This window comes from Balearica regulorum, chromosome 1 (genome assembly GCF_011004875.1).
Source record: "Balearica regulorum gibbericeps isolate bBalReg1 chromosome 1, bBalReg1.pri, whole genome shotgun sequence".
In the NCBI taxonomy this organism is placed as follows: domain Eukaryota; kingdom Metazoa; phylum Chordata; class Aves; order Gruiformes; family Gruidae; genus Balearica; species Balearica regulorum.
In genome coordinates, this window is record NC_046184.1 from 203,113,654 (window position 1) to 203,139,565 (window position 25,912).

At 37.8% G+C, this 25,912-nt stretch overlaps 1 protein-coding gene across 2 annotated transcripts in view; it reads right to left on the reverse strand.

Annotated features, from left to right (window-relative positions):
- Nucleotides 1–25,912, reverse strand: part of DYNC2H1 (dynein cytoplasmic 2 heavy chain 1) — a 180,606-nt gene that overhangs the window by 25,497 nt on the left and 129,197 nt on the right. For both annotated transcript variants that reach the window (XM_075742293.1, XM_075742292.1), the window contains 3 exons: nucleotides 18,481–18,597; nucleotides 5,652–5,861; nucleotides 2,769–2,858 (listed from right to left, as the gene is read on the reverse strand). In XM_075742293.1, coding sequence (XP_075598408.1) covers nucleotides 2,769–2,858; nucleotides 5,652–5,861; nucleotides 18,481–18,597 — 417 coding nt within the window. The remainder of the gene's footprint in view (nucleotides 1–2,768; nucleotides 2,859–5,651; nucleotides 5,862–18,480; nucleotides 18,598–25,912) is intronic.

Consider the following 25,912-nt stretch of genomic DNA (forward strand, 5'->3'; position numbering starts at 1 on the left):
TCAGAATATCAGAACTTCCAGCTGGGAAGAAATCACGTATTTCTATCAGCTCCATCACCATGACATAATACACAGCAAAACATGGCTCTATTGCATTTTGTGTATACTGATTTGTTCACACTTTAAGTACGCAGATTTCCTTTTTTTTATTTTGCTTTTACTGACTGAATTCAGACCTGAAAAAATGAAACACCTGTTGTTTTTCTGTCTGTTGCTGTGTAATGCTCTCAGAACATCTTCACACTTCTATAAATTCTGCTATAATTATTCTACCATCTGGCCTATATTTTGGGTTCCTCCCCATCCCCATTAAACATTTGTAACAAAGCAGTTGGTTTTATTATTTTCTGCACTGGCAGCAAACGTCTTCACAAGGCAGCCTTTAACTAATAACCTAAGTAAAGACTTACTGCATCCTCAGTATATGTAATATTTCAGTACAAATTTGATGTTTCAATGGCTCCTATTTTTCTCTTGAAAAATGCCTAAATCAAAGCTGTCTTGAGTGGTGAAGGTAGAATTTAATGTCTTATAGAGAATGAAATAGAGGAAGGTATGAGTAACTATCAAAAAAGCATGATGATGGAGTTGGTCATATAAAACTAAACCAATCCGCAATATGGACTTTACTGAAATATGAATCTGATGATAATTTTCAGAGTTATGAGAAAATCTTTATTGAAGCCTTTATTGAATTTCTGAATACTAAATTTATAATTAACTAATGATAAATTACATTTATAAAATCAATAATGAAAAGTCACAAAAAAGGAATGTTAATTAAAAATAATCAATGCTAATAAAAATCTTGGTATAATATGCATAAATATGAATTGGAATCATGTTTACAGAAAAAGATTATTTAACTGACATGCATAATTAAAAATAATCAACATTTTCTGGTAAAATACATACAAAAATAAAACCAGAAATTGTATTTCAGATGTGATTTGACTAGAAGCTTGAGAAGCAAAACAGACTGATAATTTATTATTAAGAATTGGTTCAAACACAACTGTATTACATATTTGACATCAAGAAAATCATATAAAAATATAATAACCAGTATCTGGTATCTGTCACTACTTTCTATTGTCACTAACAAAAAAATTAACACAATTCACTGCTTATGGAGACAGTTAAATATCTATTGTAAAGCTCTGCCTTAATAATTTGTCCCTCTCTTGCAGTAAATAAGTGTTTAAATATGTAAGTGTAAATTATTTCTTCATAATAACTTTACATAAAAATGAGTAATCCAAATGTACAATGTTGTCAGCAGTTTGAACAACGAAAAAGGAAAATTACTGTCATGGTAATATAATGCAGAATATTTGTCAATATTTGATTGGAGTAATATATGGAAATAAAATCTTTTTGAATATGCTTGATTGAAAATCATCTATTACTGTTAACACTAATCTCATCCTGTTACACTCTGCTACATTATCTCCACTTTGTATGGGAGGCGTACTCTGCACAGAAGCTTGAGCTGTAATCTCAGGCTTCCATTTAACAAAACTTCGTATAAGTAAGGAAAATTGCATGCAATTTGGTCACAACCAAATAAAGGTAGAAGTAACAAACTGCAGAGAATTCTTGAAGATTATGAACACTGCTGACTCAGTCAGAAGTGATGCTTTTTTAATAATAATGACTCTAATAATCGGTCAGAAGGGACTAATTCAACTCTAATTATATGACCAATATAACATCTGAACATGCATTATCACTTGTTGCTATATATATTTACACTTTATTGTTGATAATTTAAGCCTTTTTGTGAACGAAAGGATAAAGAAAAAATAAACATTAGCCAACAGAAATGGTTTGTATAACAAAACAATTAATTATTAATACTTTAATACTTATTAATACTTTGGAAACATCCATTTGATAGTTTCTTTAGAAAAAGTTTCCTTCTGAATCTGACAGTCAATACAGTTTTTACAGAAAACTTCTTCATATCTTACTGGACAAGACTCTGTTAATCAAGGTCAAACCCAGTAGCTTTCTGTTTCTTGCCTGGAGGTAATAGAAGATCTATCCCTCCTAAAGGAAACTTCCTTTCTGGAAGGTTCTTGCAGTTTCCTCTCTATGTATCCATCATGATGAAATCTGTTTCCTTAAATACTAATTAATATAGATAAATGACTTTTTTATTTTTCTACCTATTATCTTAAATATACCTCTTCTGTTAACGAAGGTATAGATAGAATTACCTTAACTAAAAATTTTCTTCTTCACTGTCACACTGTAGGTTGACAGAGCTGTTGTGAGACTCTGCACGTTCTATTACAGCCCCTTGTAAGCCTGGAGAATGCAGATGTTTCCTTTATTTGCTTCAAAGACTAGTCTTCTATTAATTTCTACATTACCTCCATTAGAATTGCTTCACTTTATCTCTTTACATGTCTCTCTACCAGATTAAAGAGTGTGTCTTGACTTAGATGTAAAGATCCATGTGAGTAAATAAATCTACCTTTTCCCCCACACTTCATCAGAAAGACTAATGACTGACATCTAAGATGTAAATCTATTGTGAAGTAACTAACAACATTACTGTATTTAAAGTTACTGACTTACAAATTTCTCAGTCTGCTGTCTTCACATTTCTCATCTATCTTTAAATTTTTACATGCCTTTTCACACATTTTCTAAAACTCTTTGGGATTTAAGTTTGGAAAGGCTTACTGTAGTGCGATTCATATAATACACCATGTCACCAAACACCAGTGTACTGAGGTAAAATGACTCCTTCAAATTACCTGTATAGCAAGTGCTCGAGCTACAAGACTTCTAAGATATTGTAAAGGATCTTCTGGACCTTCCCACTTGCTTTGCCATGTAAGGGGACACTGAAATAAAAATGTATTTACTGTAAGTATCAATTTCAAAACCATCATCATTTAAGCTAGCAATTTGAATGAAATTAAATAATCTAGAAAGCAAATATATCCACAAAGAAAAAAGGCAAAACAAGTAATATAATGATCAAAGCACACAAACACTAATAGGAAGGTCATATTCCTGCTAATTCTTTATGTGGCCCACAGAGATACAGTGCTGATGGAGAATGTACAAGAACCTCTGCTATTCAATAAGGAAACATCAGTGGGTTCCACAAATATTTCAAAAAGGCCTCAGCTGATCCTTTCTCTGAAAGTTACAATGCCATCTTTTCATCTGCAGCCCCAGGTTCCCACTCCTTTGCTGCTGCCTCCTCAGACTCGAACATGCAGTTGTGGCTCTGTGGTGAAGTGAATCCGGTACAATTCCTCCACATGATTATTTTCTCATTTTAAAGTGTTTCTAGAAAAACACCTGAGAACAAAATCGTGCAAGACCTCCCCATACAAATTTCTCATTGCCTTCAAAAAGAAAGGCTTAAATGATCCTTCTGTTAGATTTCGTCCTTTAAAAAGAAGGATAAAAACATTAATCGTACCTACTCCACAGGAATCCATAAAGCACACTGAAATTCACTCTGCAAGATTCTCCTACTTAAGTGAAAGAGAATTGATGTAAATCATTACCTGGGGAATATTGCACAATACTGACGATGTTGAGCAGAATAAACAGTTTATACTGTTTAACATTTACAGTTGCATTTTCAAGGAGGTTCACAATCTAATAGCATATGTGCTGAACAGATTTTCAAAATCTGATTATGGAAGTTGGTAAGAAAAAGTACTTTCAAAGTAAATACTCCATGTGTACCTTTTATAGATAAAAACCAGGAAATATCTACATCTGTGGACACTAATTAATAGTGAATTTAATAAACTAAAATACATAAAAGACAAGTAGTAAAGCACAGTTAACTGCATGATTTTTTGCATAATTATGACATTTTGAAAACTTTTTGTATTATCCTTGCATTTTTGCAGACTCTTTTGCTAGATATGCATTTATAGGCAGCTTATCAATCCATCATTTAGAAAGCATTCACCTAATTTTGCTAATATATGACTCTAAATTACTCTAAGTTTAAAGTAATAGCTTAGGTAATTGTTAATATGGAAGCATATTTCAGATGTACAATAAGATCAATTTTGCATAAAGAAAGCACATTGCTGAAACCATTAGAATATTAGAAGTCATGCATTTATTGGGTTTCACATTTCTATTGGTAATCTAGCAGCTTCTTCAGGTGCTATAATCTTAAAAGAACTACAACCTTGGTGCTTTTAAAATCTAAGTTTTTAAAAACAGTCATTTGTCACATAATGTGTGACCACACTAAACTAAACAAGAACAGTGTACAGAAAATACATGAAACAAATCACTTAAGATGATAAATATGCTGAGGTTTAGCTGTCATGCCAAGAGCGTAGCATTAGCCTCTCTTGAGGGCTGCTGAAAAGATTGCTTTATGGTCACAATCCAATAAAGTCATCTGTGTCAAGGTAAGTGGGTAAGCAAGCAGATAAAATGCCAGAAACACTTAGTTCAATATAGCAGGAAGCACTGAACTGATGTTTGAGAAAGATACAAATGCACAGAATCTTTACATTTTTGTGACAGTGATCAGCTTCACAGCTCCTGCTGCTTCCAATTTAAGTGCGCAACTAAAGCACACAAGAAAGCCATACTTTCTTGCTCAGTATGAAGAAATGTAACTCTAAGTACTAAAAAACGGCCATTACATGTATCATTCACATTCACTATGACTTGTACTTAGCATCAGTTTCTACCACACAGTCAAAATGTGTTTAAAAAGGCAATGAGATTGCTAACATGAAAATGTTAATTTATTCTAATTGTACTGCTATTTTGCTAACAAATGCTGTCTTGTGAATCTGAAAAGAATTTAATTATTGTTTTAATTAGAAATTTGATAAATCAATAAATGCATAACAATCTTTTTAACAGTACTTGTTCCTCACATGAAGATAAACAAGAAATTAATAGGAATTATCGTTCATTGTAAGGCCAGTCTCAGTATCTGTGCATTAGCATCAACACAATCTATCAGTTGCTGCAGGTGAAACAAAACCACGGAGTTTCACGCCAATGTGTGACTATCTTTGGAATTCAGTTATCTAGATATTAATGACAGAGCATGTACATCTGCAGTCATGAATAGTACCAGTTTACAAACACGCCCAGTTTGATGACAGAAAACATGTACAAAAGTACATGTACAATTTTTGGTTGCTTTTCTCCTAGAACAAGAATACAGGGTGAGATAATAGGTTGATGTGATAGGTACAGCTTTTCTGGTATGATATGGCAATAATCCATAATGAATAAATGCAGAGAGCAAATTGTGATTACAACTACAGTGAAACTTAAATTTACGAAACTGTAAAAATTAAGAAAATGGACAGATTTACATGTTTTACTGGCTAATATATTTGACTTATCTAGCATGATTTGGTATTTGAAATGGAAATACTATTCCACAACTGCTAATCTTAGTGGATTTGTCCTTAAGATAAAACTTGATGAAAGCATAATATACTCAGAAGCTTCTGAAAGTACTTGAAGCAAGATTTTTCTGGGTTTTAAAGTCACTCTCAATAAAAGAACTTCATTTTATAGTCTCTATCAATAAAAGAACTTAGAACAAATTGTGACATGAAAATATCTATCAGAATTTTGTTGTTTCATTGTTTATAATGTAAATTCATGACAAAATTACATACCTTCTGATTTAGCAGAGCACTTGCTAGCCTTTGTACTTCAGAACTCAGTAATGAAGTACCTCTGATGACTTTACTTAAAGCAGCAAGTGACTGATGGACATTTTGCACAAGGCGAATGGCATTGAATTGTTCCAGAGTAATGAATGATAAGATTGGAGATCCTTGTTGCTCCACAGGAGGAGACACCTTCTGATGAATCAGGTTAGAATTCTAAAAAAGAACATGTGATGTCCAGTTAATAAACTCAGGGAAACTATTATGTTCTACAACATATTATTTGTTTAATTGGTAATACTTCATATGACCTTGTTAGCTTTGAAGTAATTCAGATATTTCCCCTTTTCTGACACTGGATTAAAACCATAATGATACTTTCAGTATTGTCCATGAGATGTTCAATAAAGGCACCACTCTTCTGAGACAACTCTGTCTACTCAACTACTTCAAAAGCACAAGAATTTCTGAAAAATATTAATTTAGCTGTATTATTGCTTTTAGTATTTGTGTTAATGTGTGTATTGGGTTTGCGTGACAAGGTTTTGGTAGCGGAGGGGCTACAGGGGTGGCTTCTGTGAGAAGCTGCTAGAAGCTTCCTCCATGTCCAACAGAGCCAATGCCAGCCGGCTCCAAGATGGACCCACTGCTGGCCAAGGCCGAGCCCATCAGCCACGATGGCAGCACCTCTGGGGTAACAGAGTTCAGAAGGGGAAAAAAACCACCAAGAGCAATTGCAGCCAGAGAGTGAGAAGATGTGAGAGGAAGAAATCTGCAGACACCAAGATCAGTGCAGAAGGAGGGGCAGGAGGTGCTCCAGGTGCAGGAGCAGAGATTCCCCTGCAGCCTGTGGTGAAGGTGAGGCAGGCTGTCCCCCTGCAGCCCATGGAGGATGATGGTGAAGCAGATACCCACCTGAAGCCCATGGAGGATCCCACACCAGAGCAGGTGGATGCACCCAAAGTAGGATGTGACCCCATGGGAAGCCCGCGCTGGAGCAAGCTCCTGGCAGGACCTGTGGCCCCATGGAGAGAGGAGCCCAGGCTGGAGCAGGTTTGCTGGCAGGACTTGTGACCCCATGGGGGACCTACGCTGGAGCAGCTCATGAAGAACTGCAGCCTGTGGGAAGGACTCACGTTGGAGAAGTTGGTGGAGGACTGTCTCCCATGGGAGGGACCCCACGCTGCAGCAGGGGCAGAGTGTGAGGAGTCCTCCCGCTGAGGAGGAAGGAGAGGCAGAAACAGCGTGTGATGAACTGACCACAACCCCCATTCCCCATCCCCCTGTGCCGCTGAGGGGGGAGGAGGGAGAGAAATGGGGAGTGAAGCTGGGCCTGGGAAGAAGGGAGGGGTGGGTGGGAAAGTGTTTTAAGATTTAGTTTTTATTTCTTATTACCCTACTCTGATTTGATTGGTAATAAATTAAATCAATTTCCCTGAGTTGAGTCTGTTTTGCCCGTGACAGTAACAGGTGAGTGATCTCTCCCTGTCCTTATCTCGACCCAGGAGCCTTTCGTTATATTTTCTCTCCCCTGCCCAGCTGAGGAGGGCAGTGACAGAGCGGCTTTGGGGGCACCTGGCCTCCAGCCTGGGTCAGCCCACCACAATGTGTCAATATAAAAAGCAGTAGCGTACTCAGCAAAACAAGATTGTATTGGGTACTATAAATCATGCTGATAGATATACCTTTTGCTTTGATAAGACTAGTTCAACCTGGAAGAAAATTACATACAAACAAAAAATAAATACAGAACAAATAGAATATTATGTGTAAATCCTGAGTAACTCAGACTTTGAGAGGTACTGCTGCTCTCACATTGACATTTTTATTACTTACTTTCAGTCCATTACAGTCACTGAAAATCCAAATTTATTCAATAATTTCCAGAGATTATATCATTTTGCAAATCTTAATTCACACACAGCTTATTACATAAATATATTTTAGCATGTGTTCTGAAACTGCCAACCTGACATCTGACAAGATGCTGCACTGAAGTCCAGTTAGGGAATTTAAACCTTTATTGGAAAATTTTACAAGGCACAAATGCAAAAAGAAAACCCTAGCCTTTGGGAAAAAAATGTTCTATTTCAATTTCTAATAATTTATTAAAGGTAAAATCAGATTTTACTTTCTCTAAAGTATCTCTTCGTAAAATAACAAGTAGTTTTGTCTTTTTTTCAGATTAAATAAACTTCTGAATTGTTGTATGGCATCTTGCTTTCCAGAACACACAGGATGTCTGTCTCCAGAATCATTCCCAGGCACTGTTAATTTTGTCAGAACTTTCACGTTTTTCATTTCAAGCTCATACTGCACTCAAATACCAAGCAAAAAATATGAGAAAAGCTAAGTGAAAGACTAATACAGATACTTTGGTTTATGACTGACAGAAAAAATGAAGGATAAGGTCTTGCCTCCCACATTATTAAAAGGGTATACAACAAAGTTACTTACTATTCAAAGTGTAAGAATCATACAGTATTTAGAAATGTTGTGGTTTGTATTTTGTCTTTGCACACATCCTGAAATCACAGTACCAGTTTCCCTTCAATTTTTCTGAGACCAGTTTGTTGAGTATATATAAAATGTAATGTAAAAGCAGCACAAGCTAGTTGATGATTTCTTACTGGAGTATTTAATTACACAAAACAGGAAGAACAAAGACATTGCAACTTGCAGGCTTTGCTCTTTCACATATACTATCTTAATTCATGAAAAACTTACTGAAAGAAAATGCCTCCAAGTTCCTCAATATTTCCCTTTACATAACAGTCTCCTATGAATTGCATATTCATTTCATGACTCTTTTTAATGCTTTCTCCTGAGAATTTGTTAAAACAAGCCATCTGTCATTTTTATAGGAAAATTAAACATGAACACCGATATCAGCTTATACATTAAACGTTCTATTACATTCCCTTAAAATCCATTATGTATATAACTCACATCAGCTTTAAAAATATCCTCATGACCTGCTTGGGAATTAAGATGAAGTACTGCTGAAGTACTGAGTGCTTTTCCTAATCATAAGAAACTGAAGATAGGTTCTAATCTTTAACATTAAATACTGTATTATGCAACCAATATTAAATTAGGTGTATTTTGAGACTTTGATCATTTTCTGTCTTTCACTTCTGTACTCTTTACTATCTCAGTACAATGTAAGACTTCATATAGTCTCACCTAAGCTGGCCCAGAGCTTTTCTTCATTACCTTTCTAAACTCAAGCTTTTTCAAACTCCAATATGATCTGAAAATCGCCCCCTCAGAAATGTAACAAATATAATGAAAATAAACTCATATACCTCCACTAGTTCTTCATTTGATTCAAAATTCAATTTTGGTGGTGGTGGTGGGTTTTAGAAACCTTCATGGGCCTTTTGATGTACCAATTCTGCCTGTTCTTTTAGATATCAGCCTCTCACTGTTTATTACACAGATTTTTCATTGTTGAAAATACAAAAAAGAATGACCCTATATTTCTGCTTCAGTGATTTTCCTTGGTGAAAAAAACATTGTCCTTTTGTTAAACCTGAGATTGCTAATATTTTAGATAAAAGAGCAACAACCCATTAATTTTCAAAACTACTTTTGCAATTGTCTTGAAGCATTATCCAAATTTATGAAAAGAATTAGTTAGCCTTCAATTTACAAACACAACAAAAGATAAGGCAGAATACGTAATTATTTTTAAGGCAGAACACATCATGACAGCTTTTGAACATATATTTAGCAAAAATCATTTTGAAGCAGTTGCTTCCAAATTTTTATTACGGGGTGGGCCTTCTAACTTTCATGGACGTACTAAAGGGTTTCCCTGAAACAAGGCAGACAATGCATCCACCTTGCAACAAAAATATAGCACTGATTCCTGTCTCTCTGCTCATGACAGATACACTTTTGGACATGATGGGACACTCGTGCAGCACCATTGTGTCCTGATATTTTTGTGCTTCTCTGAAAACTATCATATGATGGACAACACCTGAGTTCCCTTGGACAGCGATTTCCAACTGATCCAGTTACGTGACAATGGAGCACTTACATAGGTCCTGATACACACTCTGTCATGGCAGAAGGCTATGTGGGAAGAGAACAGACACCAGACACAGGCTGGTTGAATTACTGTGATGGCCAACAGGCTGTAGTGGGCCATCCTTACACATGAAGGAAGATTTTTATTTTTTTTTTAATTTGTGTAACGTGTTTGACAAGTTATTCAGTGATGGCTTCATTTTTTTCAGTTAACAGTCTTTCGTACAAATTATACTGAGCATCTGAGTATTTGGGGTTTTTTTTAACTTAATGGCAGGTTCATGAGAGTTTAATTAATGTGATTAGTGTTATGCTGTTATTAAAACCTACTGAAAGGCACTGCAGAAGCAGTTTCAGGACAGTATTCATTGCAAGGGTGTTTTCCACTGACAAGAATTAAAATGTATCTTTTCAAATAAAGCTAATATAGATGAAAATGTCAAGACATTCTGTATTAGTCTAGAACATCTAAATAGAAAGAGGAAGTTTGCTTGTGTAACTTTCGACACAGGAGTACACTGATTTGAATCAGATTTTCACTATCTGTTTAATCTGAAGTAAAATTCAATGAAAAATTCCAGAGTCTGCATTCTGGCTGGACTAATAAACTATGGATGAAAGAGAGGCAGTTTCCATGATTCTATTGTTATGGACAGAGAAAGAATAATAAACTCTCCAGCTCGACAACTTCAGAATGTCTGAATAATCGATAGTAACATTTAACAGGGCTTTGCAAAATGTATGCCACTGAGAGGAAAAATGAGTCCTGTAAATTTCCAGAAATATTTCTGTAGAAGTAATAACACAGAAGTCCTCAGTAATGTATTAATATATACACATTATTTCCCATTTTAAAACGTCTGAAATGAAAAAGCTAAAAGTTCCAATGTATATCTGCCATTTTTGTTTTTTGTTCACAAAGACTGTGATAGCTCTCAGCACTGAGCATAAAGGACTACTATTCACAGAATCACAAAATAGTGGAGGCTGGAAGGAACCTCTGGAGACCGTCTAATCCAATCCTCTGCTCAAAGCTACAGCAGGTTGCCCAGAACTGTATCATCAGGTTTTCAGTATCTCCAAGGCTTCTCTGAGCAACCTGTTCCAGTTTGATCATCCTCACGTTAAAGGTTTTGTCTTATGTTTAAGTGGCATTTCCTGTATTTCAGTTTGTGCCCATAGCCCCCTGTCTTGTCACAGGACACCACTGAGAAGAGCCTAGCTCTGTCTCCTTTACTCCTTCCCATCAGCTGACACACGCTGATAAGATACCCCTAAGCCTTCTCTTCCTCAGGCTAAACCGTCCTTGTTCTCTCACCCTCTCCCCATAACAAATGCTCTTGTGCCCTAATCAATCACCTTTGGAAACCCTTGGAAATCACTTCCAGGCTCAATCACCTTCCCAGGTAAGGCTAACTGACACATCATTCTCTCAATCCTCCTTTTTGCCCTTCTTAAAGAAAGGAGTGGCATTTGCTTTCTTCTAGTCCTCAGGAATCTCCCCCAGTCACGCTGATCTTTTAAAGATAACTGAGAGGGGTCTCACAACAACAGCAGCCAGCTCCCTCAGCACTCATGGGTGCATCCCATGAGGGCCTGTGGATTTGTTTATATTTCATTTATTTAAACACTCCCTCACCTGATCATCTTTCACCAAGGGTAAGTCTTCCTTGCTCTTACTTTCCCACTGCTTTTGGGGACCTGGGATCCTGGGATTGGTGAAAGACAGACTCACAGGTAAACAGAGGCAAAGAAGGCGTTTAGTACTTCAGCCTTGTCCTTTGTGGCCAAGTCCTCGTTTCCATTCAATAGTGGGCCTACACTTTTCCTAATCTTCATTTTTCTTGCTGATATACCTGTAAAACCCTTCCCTGTTGCTCCTGAGATGGGTTAACAGCACCACACCTGCTGCTAAGTTACAGGCTGGAAAGCTGACTCCATCCCAGCCATACCTGGTTGTGGTGGGTTGACCCTGGCTGGCTGCCAGGTGCCCACCAAGTCACTCTATCAGTCCCCTCCTCAGCAGGATGGGGAGAAAATAAGATGAAAAATCTTGTTGGTCAAGATTAAGGCAGTTTAATGGGTGTGTGTGTGGGGGGGGAGAAAGCTAAGGCTGTATGCGGAAGCAAGGCAAATCCAAAGGAAATTTATTTTCTATCAGCAGGCGATGGCCAGCCACTTCCTGGGAAGCAGGGCTTCAGTATGCACAATGGTTGCTCTGGATGACAAGCACCTTAATAACAAATGCCCCCCTTTTCCCCTTTCTCTTAGCTTTTATTGTTGAGCATGACATCACATGCTATGGAATATCTCTTTAGTCAGTTTGGGTCAGCTGTCCCAGCTGTGTCCTCTCCCAACCTCTTGCCCAACCCCAACCTACCAGCTTTAGTAGGGGGGTGGGAGGTTAGGAAGACAGCCTTGATACTGTGCAAGCACTGCTCAGTAATAGCCAAAACATTACTGTGTTATCAACATGGTTCTAGCCACAAGTGCAAAACACAGCATTATATCAGCTGCTATGAGGAAAGTTAACTCCATCCCAGCTGGACCCAGTACAGTCCTTCACATCCCTCACCAGATTCAACTCTAGATATGCTCTGGCTTCCCTAACTCCATCCCCACATGCTCAGTGTCTCTATATTCCATATTCCTCCCATGTCAGCTGTTTCTGCTTCCATCTCTTCTACACTTTTTTTACATTTGAGTTTTGCCAAGAGCTTCTTGCTCATCCATGCAGGCCTCCTGCTGCCATTACTTGACTTCCTGCATTTTGAGATTGACCACTGAGATTAGAGGAGGTATTCCCTGAAAAGCAACCAGCTCTCCAGGAGTGCTCTCCAGGACAGTGCGCCATGGGACTCTTCCAAGTAGATCCCTGAATTGGCAGTTTACTTTCCTGAAGTCTAGGGTTGTCATCCTGCTTTTTGCTTGTTTGCCTCCACTTACAATTTTGAGGTCCACCATTTCAGGGTCACTGCAACCAAGGTTGCCCCCAACTTTCAAATCCTCCACCAGTTCTTCCTTGTCAGCAAGTATGAGGTCCCACAGAGTGCTTCCCCTTATTGCTTCCTCCATCACCTGAGTTGGGAATTTGTCACCGATGCGCTACAGAAATCTCCTGGATTGCTTGTACCCTGCTGCGCTGTCCTTCCAGAAGATATCAGGGGGGTAAAGTGCCCTACAAGGACCAGGCTCTGAGAATGTAAGGCTTCTTCCAGGTGTGTGAAAAAGGTCTCATCTACTTCTTTCTGATCAGGTGGCCTGTAGTAGACACCCACCATAACGTTGCCTTCTAACTCTAATTCACAAACTCAGTCGGCATGTTATCCATCTCTAGGCAGAGCTTCATGCATTCCCAGTCTCTCACATAAAGGGCAACTCCATGTTCTCACCTTGCCAGCTTTTCATTCTGAGAGAACCTGTATCAATGCGTGGCAGCACTACAGATGTGTGAGCTATCCCACCATGTCCCTGTGATCCCTAAGAGATCATAACTGCAACTCCATCCAAACGTCTAATTCCTCTTCTTTGTTCCCCATGCTGCACCCATGAGTGTACAGGCACATCAGAGAGACACTCCATCATGGTCATTTTCCATAGAGCTTTCCCCATAATTCTGTCAGGTAGGCACTTCCTAGTTTATATGGACACACTTTAGATGGTCCCCCTTTCAGCTCTGATTTGTTGATTTAGTTGATGATGTTGACAGACATACTTTGCCTACCAACCTGGTCAGCGACTTTCTTGCATAATTTTTGGTCATTCTCTCCCTACCTTATAATTCTATTTTAAAACTCTCCTCCCCAAGTTGGCCAGCCTGTTGGCCCCACTTAGTCAGGTGGACCCTTTCTCTTTCAAGTAGGCAATCATCAATCATCAAAAAGGGTCCCATGGTCATAAAAATCAAAACTCTGTTGCTGACACCAGCTGTGTAACCAGTTGTAGGACCTGTCCACTCCTCCTCATGTACTTCACCTTCACTGTAACGATCAATAAGGAAAACAACCTAGGCCCCCATGCCCTTAACCACTACCCCCAGCTCATGTAGTCATGCTTCATATGTTCCAGGTTACCCCTGGCAGTATGATTGGGGCCTATGTGGAAAAGCATCAAGGGTAATAGCCCAAGGGCCAGAGAAGCCTCAGCAGTCTTTCCAGAATGTCTTAGATCTGAGCCCCTGTCAAGCAGCAAACTTCCCTAGATGACAGGTCAGGTCAGAAAATGGGAGCATTCTCCCCACAGCAGGGAGTTGTCCTCTACTATTCCTTATCGCTTCCTTCTGGTGCTTCTGTGTGGATCAGGTTTGGTTGGCTTGGGAGCTTCACTGGACAGAGCTCCCAGCCTCTTGTCAGCTATGAGGGCATTAAATCTGTTCTGTAAGTGTAAATCTTGAGGTGGAGCAGAAGCATTCCTCCTGGTGCCAGAAGCCACAAGTTTCCAGCCTTCGCCATTCTGTAAGTCTTCGCTTCCCATCAACAGGCACAGACTCTGCCTGCACATCCTTCAGGCAAGTCAGGGGCTTGGCTCTTTAACCTACAGTGTCTCAGAATAGATCTGGCTGATCTATTTCTGATGCTGCAAAGTCCCTTGACCTCCTCTCACAGCATCTTAATTTGGTGACACAGATTCTCAACAAGCACACATCTCCTGCAGGTTAGAAGACCACCTCCTGCTGCCCCAGCCTCAGGAAAAGGCACCAGGTACTCCCTGCAGCTCAAAATATGTAAAGCTGCATCCTCCTCCTGAGTCCTCTGTCTGAGTCAAAGTTCTCATCTTAGAGGGTTCATTGCTCCAACAGCAGCTGGGCACCGTGCCCTGTGGCACATCACTACCATTGCTGAGAAGGTATAACCTCTACTCAGCAACGTTGTTGGTCTTTTGTAAGCTCTTCTGCACAAACTGCTGTGCCAACTGCTGCGTGCATTTGATGCCTCTATTACCTGCACTCAATACTATTGATTGAAAGATTACAATTTGCAATCATGAAAAAATATGAATGTTATTTTACAGACTTCAGTGTGGTATAATTCTTCAGTGGGCACATCACTAAGAAGTTAAATAGTCCCTGTATAGATTTGTGAGATGTTGGCCAATATTAGGTAAAATTTTTGTTTTATCACTGATTTCTGAAATTCACTGACTATACAAATTCTATAGACATTGTGCCAATTTAGCTCTATTGTGTACTCTAAATTATTTAGATAGATTTTTGTAGGATGAAACACTGATGCTCAGTCCAGAGAAACACCCAGTCAAATGCTGTCTATTATTTTATCTAAACTTGGACACTAGGTTTCAAAATACAAAAATGATCACCATATGGTATTGAGAATATACAGATAAAAATATGTCCACACTTAAAGATTATGATCAATTATTCCAGTATAAATTCTACAGGCCAAACCTATGTCAAGTGGTAAATTTTGTTATGTTTCAGAATCATCAGTATTTAGATGTACAATACCTATTTTCAAGGTATTTGTAAGATAATCCTTTTTGATTTAATACTTGATTTACATACTCAGCACTGGAATAAAAATGTTTAAAAACACAATTAATCTTTGTCTATGTATTAACAAGCTTGTGAGCCTTTTTGCCTCTGGAACAAAAAGTAGCTGATTTTAAAAAGAGCTTTGAATTTATAAATACATCAGTTTGATTCAATTCAGATCTATACTGGACACTTCCTGAGTTTCAGTAGTTTGAAATCTATATTCAACAATTATTTCCAACTACTCTGAGTGATAAGTTCATTTGACATAGAAGACTAATATTTGCTTCTTGTAAATAAAATGCATTGTCAGTATCTATCCCATCTGCCTCTACTTTACTATCTGTATGAAACAGATAAAAGAAAGAAGATAATATAAATAATAATAATAACAACAACCACCACCTCATGAAGTTCAACAAGTCCAAGTGCAAGGTTCTACACCTAGGTCAGGGCAATCTCCAATATCAATACAGGCTGAGGGATGAAGGGATTGAGAGCAGCCCTGCGGTAGAACTTGGGGATACTGGTGGATGAAAAATTGGACATGAGCCAGCAATGTGTGCTTCCAGCCCAGAAAGAAAATCATATCCTGGGCTGCATAAAAAGAATCATGACCAGCAAGTTGAGGGAGGTAATTCTCCCCCTCTATTCCACTCTCCTGAGATCTCATCTGGAGCACTGTATCCCAGATGGTCCAGAGGAGGGCTATGAAGATGATTAGAGGGCTGGAGCACCTCTCCTATGAAGACAGGTTGAGAGAGTTGGGGTTGTTCAGCCTGGAGAAGAGAAGGCTCCAGGGACAACTTATAGCAGCCTTCCAGTACCTGAAGGGGCCTACAGGAAAGCTGGAGAAGGACTGTTTACAAGGGCATGGAGTGATAGGATGAGGGGTAATGGCCTTAAGCTGAAGGAGGGTAGATTTAGATGTTAGGAGGAAATTCTTCCCTGTGAGGGTGGTGAGGCCCTGGAACAGGTTGCCCAGAGAGGTTGTGGATGCCCCCTCCCAGGAAGTGTTCAAGACCAGGTTGGATGGGGCTTTGGGCAACCTGGTCTAGTGGAGGGTGTCCCTGCCCATGGCAGGGAATTGGAACTAGATGATATTTGAGGTCCCTTCCAAGCCAAACCATTCTATGACTCTATGATTCTCTAATAAAGAGTCTCCAACTAAACTTCCAAAACTTTAATTTGCTTCCAAAACAGTCTGCAACTTGCTTCTAAAACTGAGATGAAAAAAATGGTTTTTACAAACTTCAGGAACAGATAGTTTTTGTGATTTTTACTTCTTCATAACTGGGAAATCATTTTAGCTCATATTCTGCATCCATTCATGCATAAATAAAATATTGTATGGTTGTTAACTTAAGCAGATGTTCAGCTATTTTCTTCATTCCAATTCCCAGGTCTTTATTTAAAACTTCTGAAAACAAATATGATGCCTTTATTGAGCTATCAATAAAGAATTAGAATGTAGAACTGTATGCACTGTATGTAGAATTTTAAGGATACCTAGACTTTTTCAAAGCTTAAAGCAAGTACTGGTTGAACAGATTATGAAAACTAATTTTGATAAAGAGCATTATTATTCAAATTTTTGAAACTTACTCAAGCCGACATCCCCGAAAAAACCCTATGCAATGTCAGAAGCCATCCTATTCTAAAGGAAATCTTCAAAATGTAAATAAATTAATCTACTTAACAGCATAAAAATGTTACAAAATTAAAGAAAGGTCAAGATAATATGGGAGCCTTTTTTTTTAAGATACTATGAGCAGTAAAAATATAGGTCAAATACAGATGCATATGGTGACTCTAGAAATATTGGAGAGGAGAGAACACAGAAATATTGCATAATTCATTTTCCTGTATTTAAGCAGGGAAGTAGGGAAGAAAGATGAGGCCTGTGTCAGGTCCAGCTTGTCTTGTCAAAGAGCTCTCAGGTTTGATTACCTCCACCTGGGTGACCAAGACCATGAAGGACCATAGCCACCAGCGGTGACTATGTGGCTTCAGCTTCATGGTACTGTATACTCACAGCTTCATGACACAAGCTTTTTTTTTAAAAAGTGCTTTGATTTTTGCAGTGCTATTGATTAATAATGTCAGAGAACTAACCATTAGCAATGTGTGATGTTAATGAGCATTAATGTAGTGCAGGACTTTTTTACTGTTTAAAACTGGCCTCATTTATCAGTCTTCCAAACACTACAGTCAAAATCTCTATTTTTCTGATTGCATACACATACATACAAGCAACAGTTTCACCTGAGCTCTTTCCAGGCAGGTTTGCAGGCCTAAAGGTATATTTAACTCTAGTCAATAAGATATAATGGAAGGTGTCACATTGAAATATACTGCTTTTTTTACAGAATCACAGACCTGGTTAGCAGTGGTCTATTTTCAGAGGCCACAGATTTCAACATGAAATTATTTAGTACCAAAAGATTGTTTTGACAAAAACATGATGTATCCTACACTTCGCATGGATTAAAGAATTTAATAAGAGATTTCAAAATGCAATGGCAAATTCTAATGTGCACCTCATGTCACTTGTTTGTATAAAGGTTTTTCTCATCCCAGTATTGTGTACAGATACATTTTTACGCCACAATGTCTCTGATCTATTAGTTATCACTGAACAGAAAATAAATGGCCAAATGTCTAGGTAGAAACCTAGCATTAGGTGGGAGGGATCCTTCCCAAGTATGTGTAGTATCTGCATTTTAAAGATAATTTGCACACATTACAGCTAGATGGACACCCACGATAAGAATTTAGTGGCTGGAAAACAAGCTTTATAATATATGTAAAAAACCTCCACAAACACCAACCCAACCCAGAACAACAAAGGAATACAAAGAAAGTGATATTGGATATTGCAAGCTTTGTAGCAAGGATTTTAATAAAGCTCAATTTAAAGCTAGTACCATATTTCAATATTATATAGGAAAAAGTTAATTTGATATTTAAAATCATTAAACATGGCATTGTGAATATCAGAGAAATCAAGAGATTAAATTCAAATCTAAAATATATTAGCATTCTTCTTGGAAACACATACAAGATCTTAGCCCCATGTCTTGTGAGTCTGGCCTCACCTCCATGTGGAGAAAAAGGGATAGTCTGTTATCTCACACACAGACTTCATAGCCAATTACATACACATAACATTGCACTTCCCACCTCAAATGCATTTCATTTCCTTTTTCACTTATGTTTCAATATTCAAGATAATTCCTTAGACCTCGCTTTTAAGGTAGTTAATGGGGAAAAAAAGTTGTCTTTTTAGATTAGCTACTTTCCTACCTGATTAAGTTTCTTCCATAGGTTGAGAACAGGAGAAAGTTCAGTAGACCATATTTCTCTGTCAAATTTGCAGCCAGCAGTTACTGATCTGCTCAGGATCCGAAGCTGTGAAATAACCTGAGTGATGAGAATAGAAACACAAATCTTGAAGAAGGTAAACAAGCGTATTTTAGTACAAAAAAGTGATACAATAGCAAATACTCTCCAATTTATATACGGACTATACTTTTCTGCATACTTAATTACTAATCATGATCTATTTAAAACATAAACAATACCCATATCCAAATATATAACATACTTGAGCCTCATTCATATTAAGCCCAAACAATCAAACAAATGCATATTTTTCTTAACACAGTTATTCTGTTTGTTCAACAGTAATTTAAAAACTAATGAGGTCTATAGTTAATTAAAAAGCCTTTTGTCCACAAAATCTACAGACAAAACTCAAGCTCTGCCTATAACTAGTCTCCATCTGTAATTAAAAAAAAAAAAAAGAAACAAACCACAAACCCTTGAGAATGTTACTAAATACATATAGTACCTATCAGTCATCAAAACTCCAAAATAATTATCAATTCATTCTGATCTCCCACGGATCTCTTACTTACTTAGATATTCATGCTACCTCAAATTATTTAAACGCATATTTATTAGTTCAAAGAAACCAAGCAAGCAATTAAAAGAATAACTGCAAAACTTTCAGAAAGAACGGGAGCTCCCAGTTCATCAGGTCCAACTCCCTTTCATTGTTAGCAACCCTGGTAACTCTACACATAAACTGACCACATATACATATACATTTATAAAGAATACTGAAATTAAAGTTTTTCAGTGATATTTCAGTCTATCCCTTAAACTGCACATAAACCTCCTGGTATTTGTAGGTATTTTAGCTAAATTTCAGTTAGTTTTCACAGTGCATTTTTTGCAAGACATGTTAAGAGAACTTACTAATTCTCTTCTCTTTAACTTGACTTCAAAGAAATAAACTTGATAAAAAAATATTAATCATTCAGAAGAACTGGACTATTTAGTTGTGAGACAGAATGAGGGAGGAAGTCAAGTTGCTTCTGCTACCTATTTTCTATTCTTGAAAGATGTGCAATGATGTAGTGTTTTCTTTTTCTGGTTTTGTTTTTCATTTTCTTTCAGGGAAGCAAACAGTGTGAGCCAGAAGGGTGCCCTTGTGACCACGACTGCCAATGGTACCTGGGGTGCATTAAGAGTGTGGCCAGCAGGTCAAGGGAGGTTCTCCTCCCCATCTCTGCCCTGGTGAGGCCACATCTGGAGTTCTTTGTCCAGTTCTGGGCTCCCCAGTTCAAGAAAGACAGGGAACTACTGGAGAGAGTCCAGCAGAGGGCTACGAGGGTGATGAGGGGACTGGAGCATCTCTTATATGAGGAAAGGCTGAGAGAGCTGGGTCTGTTTAGTCTGGAGAAGAGAAGACTGAGAGGGGATCTCATCAATGCTTATAAATATCTAAAGGGCGGATGTCAAGAGGATGGGGTCAGACTCTTCTCAATGGTGCCCAGTGACAGGACAAGGGGCAATGGGCACAAATTGGAACACAGGAAGTTCCATCTCAACATGAATAAAAACTTCTTCACTCTGAGGGTGACTGAACACTGGAACAGGCTGCCCAGAGAGGCTGTGGAGTCTTCTTCTCTGGAGATATTCAAAACCCACCTGGACGTGATCCTGTGCAACCTGCTCTAGATGATCCTGGTTTAGCAGGGGGGTTGGACTAGATGATCTCCAGAGGTCCCTTCCAATGGAGGCAGGGATGGAGTACCCAGGAGGGATATAAAGACAGTGCTCACTTGTGTTAGGATGGAGTATGGAAAGCCAAATTTCAGCTAGGTTAGAAACTAGCAATGGATGCAAAGGCCTACAGGAAGGGCTTCTGCAAGGATTCTGGTAGATAAAGGGAGGAAAAGAAAATATGAGCCACTGCTCAATATAGCTTCTATTATGGAAAATACCATTTCATCCTCTCATTCTCATAACTTAATTTTAAACTTCAATAATTCTTTGTGTGCTCCAGCTATTGTGTATAGCAGAAAAGATTCTTGTTTAATTTAGCAAAAAATTATATTCTCTGATTAATGTTTTGATCATAGTATCTTTATCATTCTTGTTATTCTTCCTCTATTTCACTCTGCACACATGCAAATGTTCTGACAAGCAATACAGATAATAAACACACATTTGTGCCTTCCAGATATCATTCTTTTAGCTATAGTTCTGGCTTTTATAATTTGTTTTCAGATAGTTGCCTGACATCATTTGCCAAGAAATAAAACATTTATCAAATATACTTTAACTGGTAACTCAGTATGCAGTACTTCATATAAACTTGCATATTTATACTATAAAGCTGCAGAAAGTTTATAAGATTGCTTTGTGAATATGAGGGATTGTACTATTTTAAGTGACTTCATAGGTATAAACACTTAGCTCCATATAGCTGAAATGAATTTGAGAAGTAGTGACTGCAAGATCAAGTAACTAAAGTATTTTCTAACTCTTGTGAATAAGGCTAGCTGTCTATTTCTAATTATCTAATTACAGACTTTGTCTGTGTAATTAAATAGGAAATACACTATCTATCCATTATTTCAATCTCTATTCTACATCTGTTTCTGCTTTTATATTTTATCGAAGCAGCCCAAAAATATTGGGATGTGATTATCAAAAGTTAACCATTTAAATGAAAAGTACTGAAACAAAAGAAATCAAGTTCTATCTCTCAGTGTTCTAGAGTACTGTATCATATTACGATCTTCATCAAATATTCACCGAAATTCTTTAACTCTTTCCAGTTCATTCCATTTCTTCTCTCAAGTATAACAGGTATGATGGTAGCATAACTTACTACTAAAATTTCCATGACAGCACACTGTTTTCAGTTGACTGTAATTTTAAAAAAAATTAATGGGATGGGCTGAAATTTTGTGTACTGGTGACTCTTTCAACTTTTTGAAAATTTTAATCTAGAACAGTCATTCACCTTCAAGAAATAGAGGAAAATACACTTAAGTCGTGTTAAAATACTTAGGTTGACCTCATCTTTTAACTGCTTCAGCATTCCAAACTTTTGCTAAGGGACTACAAATTTGATGGATATTTTTGTGTGTGACTTTTTTTTACATCCATTGAATCTGTCCAAATTTAGGAAGGAATTAGAGAATGTAAAATAATAACTCATGTTACTCCTTAAGTATGATGACAAGTTTGAACTTAGAACTGAAATGGCATAAAGATTTTATTCTCACAAATCACAGTGAAGATTTTCACAGTGCTGACCAGTCTATGCTACTTAGAATCAGATGAAGCCTGAGAAAAGGTTTACTTAGTACTCTCACATCAATCTCTTCCAGAATATTATGCAAATTAAAAGAGAAATTGATTTTTTTATAGGATCATAGAATAATTCTGGTTGGAAAGGACCTCCAGAGATCACTAGTCTAACCTCCTGCTTGAAGCAGGGTGAGGATGGAGATCAGACCAGGTTGCTCAGGGCTTCATCTGGCTTGATCTTGAAAAATCCCTAGTACAGAGACTGTACAACCTCTCTGGATGACTTGTTACACTGCTTTCCTCTCCTAATGATGAAAAGGTTTTCCCTATTACCCAGTCTGGACCTTCCTTGTTTCAGCTTATGTCCTGTAAAAACAAGAGTGTCAAATGCATAGACGGGTTGAGGGAAGGGCACTGTACATAGTCACTTAAACTTAAACCAGACAGTCACAAATTCACCCCACCTACCTTTAGGCACTTAGTTAAAGCTTACTTAAAATTTACTTCAATTGCAAAGATTGCCACCTTAGCCTCTCTATATAATCAATAGACAGATTATAAGTGGGCTAAATTGTCATTTGGAAGGCTATCCTGTTGAGTATATAGGAAAACTAAGTTCCTTACATAGGTACATCAGATAGATGGGTCTATGTTGTGGAAATTAGAATGAGGATTTTCATTTCCCGGAAACCTAACGTCAAAACTCAAGAATAATTCAGCTCCTCTCACTACACTATATATATATATATGTATGTTACCATCAAGTCAACTTACAAGCAACGTCAGGTACTTACTCTAGGATGAGATTACTCATGCCTTAAACACAATACTCCTATGACCACAAAGAGAGACTAGAAGTGACTAGCACACATGCAGACATCTAGGCCTGTTGAATCATATCCTTTGCACTCTAGTTTGGAAAGGTACCGAGGTATGTAATTATAACACTAAGGAACCTGAAAATCTAATCATAGTTGTATAATACAGGGTAGTCAGAATAAGAATACTTTTACAATACCTAACCATTGAATGCTTACCTTTGTTATTGCAATATATTCTTTTAATATATTATACACTAAAAGCTCTTATATGTTGTGCTATTCTAGTTCAAATACACATCTAAATATTTTGAATAAATGATAAGAGTGAAAAAATCTACCATAAAGCAAGAAAACAGTACCATCATGGAAAACATGAGAGGGATGGAAAGGTAAGCAAAATATAAAAGCAATCACCAGTAAAGGTCTGTTTAAAGAGGGCTGAGAAGATGATTATTCAGAACCGTGAGTCTTTTAGAAGCAGCCTGTTTCAAGTAAGGTAAACTAATTATAACAGTATTTATATAAAAAATTCAATAGAGTAATTTATTTGTAAACAGTGTATCTAACAACTATGAACAGCATGCAGGAACTGCTACTGAATATTTTCTCCATTCTTAGTGGAAAATTCGTACACTGTATGCTTTTTTGCATTGTCAGCACAGAAAAATATAAATTGCATAAATTAAGAAAGGTGGGGTAGTCAAACTTAAAATGTCAATATTTATTTACCTAGTTATTAAACTAATTGTGCATCTCAGCTTTTTCATGTACTGCATACTTTATGGGTTTCTATGGATATATGCTGCTACAATATTGAACAACACATTATAGTAAAAACCCCACACATTTAGAGAAATTAAGAGAGATAATGAACAGAATGGAAAGCAACAAAAACAATGAACAATCCCGTGTGGCTTCATATGGAACTACTAGAAAGTCACATTAGACCTGAAAATTAAACTAAAAATTCATGGGAAAATAAAAAGGAGGAAATGTCAAGATTTTAACTTTTCATGCCCTGGAACCTTGATAACAACAGATATCTAGGAACCCAAAATCTATTCCTATTTTTTACTCATGCACAAGAGGAGGAAAAAGTCTTGCCTTCAGTAACTCACAGCTACTGCAAAAACTGCTACTTCACAAATACAATATATAATAAACACAGGCTTGTATCTAAGTCTTTTATTTATTTCAGAAGCAATCTATCCTACAAATCATACAAAAACATAAAATTTTACACAGTGTTAGAATTTGAAAAAGAGGAAAGCAATAAAGCTAAAAATATATTGTGAAATTCATTGTCACTGAAAAATAATTTAAAAATCTAGAATCGATAATTTCTGAACTAAATACAATCACTGTTCTAAGAATACAAACCAGAAAAGATTTGCTAGTCATATAACTGCTATTTTTTTCAAGACTATGGAACTGATAAAAGGATTTTTATTTTTGCACAAAAAGCTAACAAACTCCTCTCAGTAAATCTAGACAATGTCAAAGCAGATACTCTACTGCCATCTACCAGTTTTAAAAGGATGTAGTCATAGCACAGCAACTACTTCTACGTTTCATTTCTCTGAAGGAAACAATATATCCCTTTACACAGCCATTCAAGGAGATATTTCTGTTTTTATAAGACTTTACAGCTGAAACTAAAATATGAAGTCATAACGTAGTCACTTTGGTAAATATTGAGAAAGTAGTAACTCAGTGCAATGCAACTATGTCTTTACTGTGTCAAAAGAAGGAATGGGTTTCAGGCTGATATGCCTTCTGACAGAACCACATGCTTCCATACTGTTCTTCATAGTTTGGCTGCAGTTACCCACATGGCTGGGAAAGTAGTCTAAGACTGAGCTGCTAATGAAACTTACCCTCTCTGCAAAAACAAGGTCCACGGAGGTTGTGGGATCGAGCGCACCCTCAGCAAGTTTGCCAATGACACCAAGCTGTGTGGTGTGGCCAACACGCTGAAGGGAAAGGATGCCATCCAGAGGGACCTTGACAGGCTTGAGAGGTGGGCCTGTGTGAACCACATGAAGTTCAACAAGGCAAAGCACAAGGTCCTGCACATGGGTTGGGGCAATCCCAAGCACAACTACAGGCTGAGTGGAAAATGGATTGAGAGCAGCCCTGAGGAGAAGGACCTTTGCGTCTTGGTGGACAAGAAGCTCTATATGAGCCATCAATGTGCACTTGCAGCCCAGAAAGCCAACCGTATCTTGGGCTGCACCAAAGGAAGTATGACCAGCAGGTCGAGGGAAGTGATTCTGCCCCTCTAATCCGCTCTCATGAAACCCCACCTTGGAGTACTGCGTCCAGCTCTGGGTTCCCCAGTACGAGAAAGACATGGAGCTTTTGGAGTGAGTCCAGACAAGGGCCACAAAGATGATCAGGGGGCTGAAGCACCTCTGCTATGAAAACAGGCTGAGAGTTAGGGTTGTTCAGCCTGAAGAAGAGAAGGCTCCAGGAAGACCTTATAGCAGCCTTCCACTACCTGAAGGGAAAGCTGGAGAGGGACTGTTGACAAGGGCATGTAGTGATAGGACAAGGGGTAAAGGTCTGAAGCTGAAGAAAGGTCGATTTACATTAGATGTTAGGAAAAAATTCTTCCCTGTGAGGGTGGTGAGGCACTGCAACAGGTTGCCTAGAGAAGTTGTGGATGCCCCCTCCCTGGAAGTGTTGAAGGCCAGGCTGGATGGGACTTTGGGCAACCTGGTCTAGGGGAGTTGGAACTAGATGATCTTTGAGGTCCCTTCCAATCCAGACCATTCTAGGTTTCTATGTCAGCACGAAAGTACTTTAATGGCATTCATAACCAAATCATTCATACTGTATATGGATGAGTAAGAAACAGCGTAGGTCTATGCTTGCTCTTTTGTTGTTCCCTCAAGGCTATCTCAAAGCTGCTCATTCACTCGATAAGGATGTGAAGTAAGACTAGAGTCAATACAGAGATACATGCTGCCTTAATCAAAATACAAAAGCAAACGAGGGAAAGCACCACCTGTATTTTTCTTTATACAAAAGAGGATTGTATACCTTTGACGCTAGGAAGATGCTCTGTAGAGCAGAGATTCAGTGGAGAAGGAAAGAAAATCAGCAGAATGCTGCAAATGGACAGCACAAGCCCACTACTGACGCAGCCAGTATTCTAGTTGCACCTTTGCTGTGTTTTCCTTTAGAGCACAGTACTGTGCCTTCCACTTCATTATGTGGCACAGCATATTTCTTTCATGCAGCACCACAGTTTATATAAAAAATACTCCCCATATTTTAAAAATTCTTTTGAAGTACTCAGA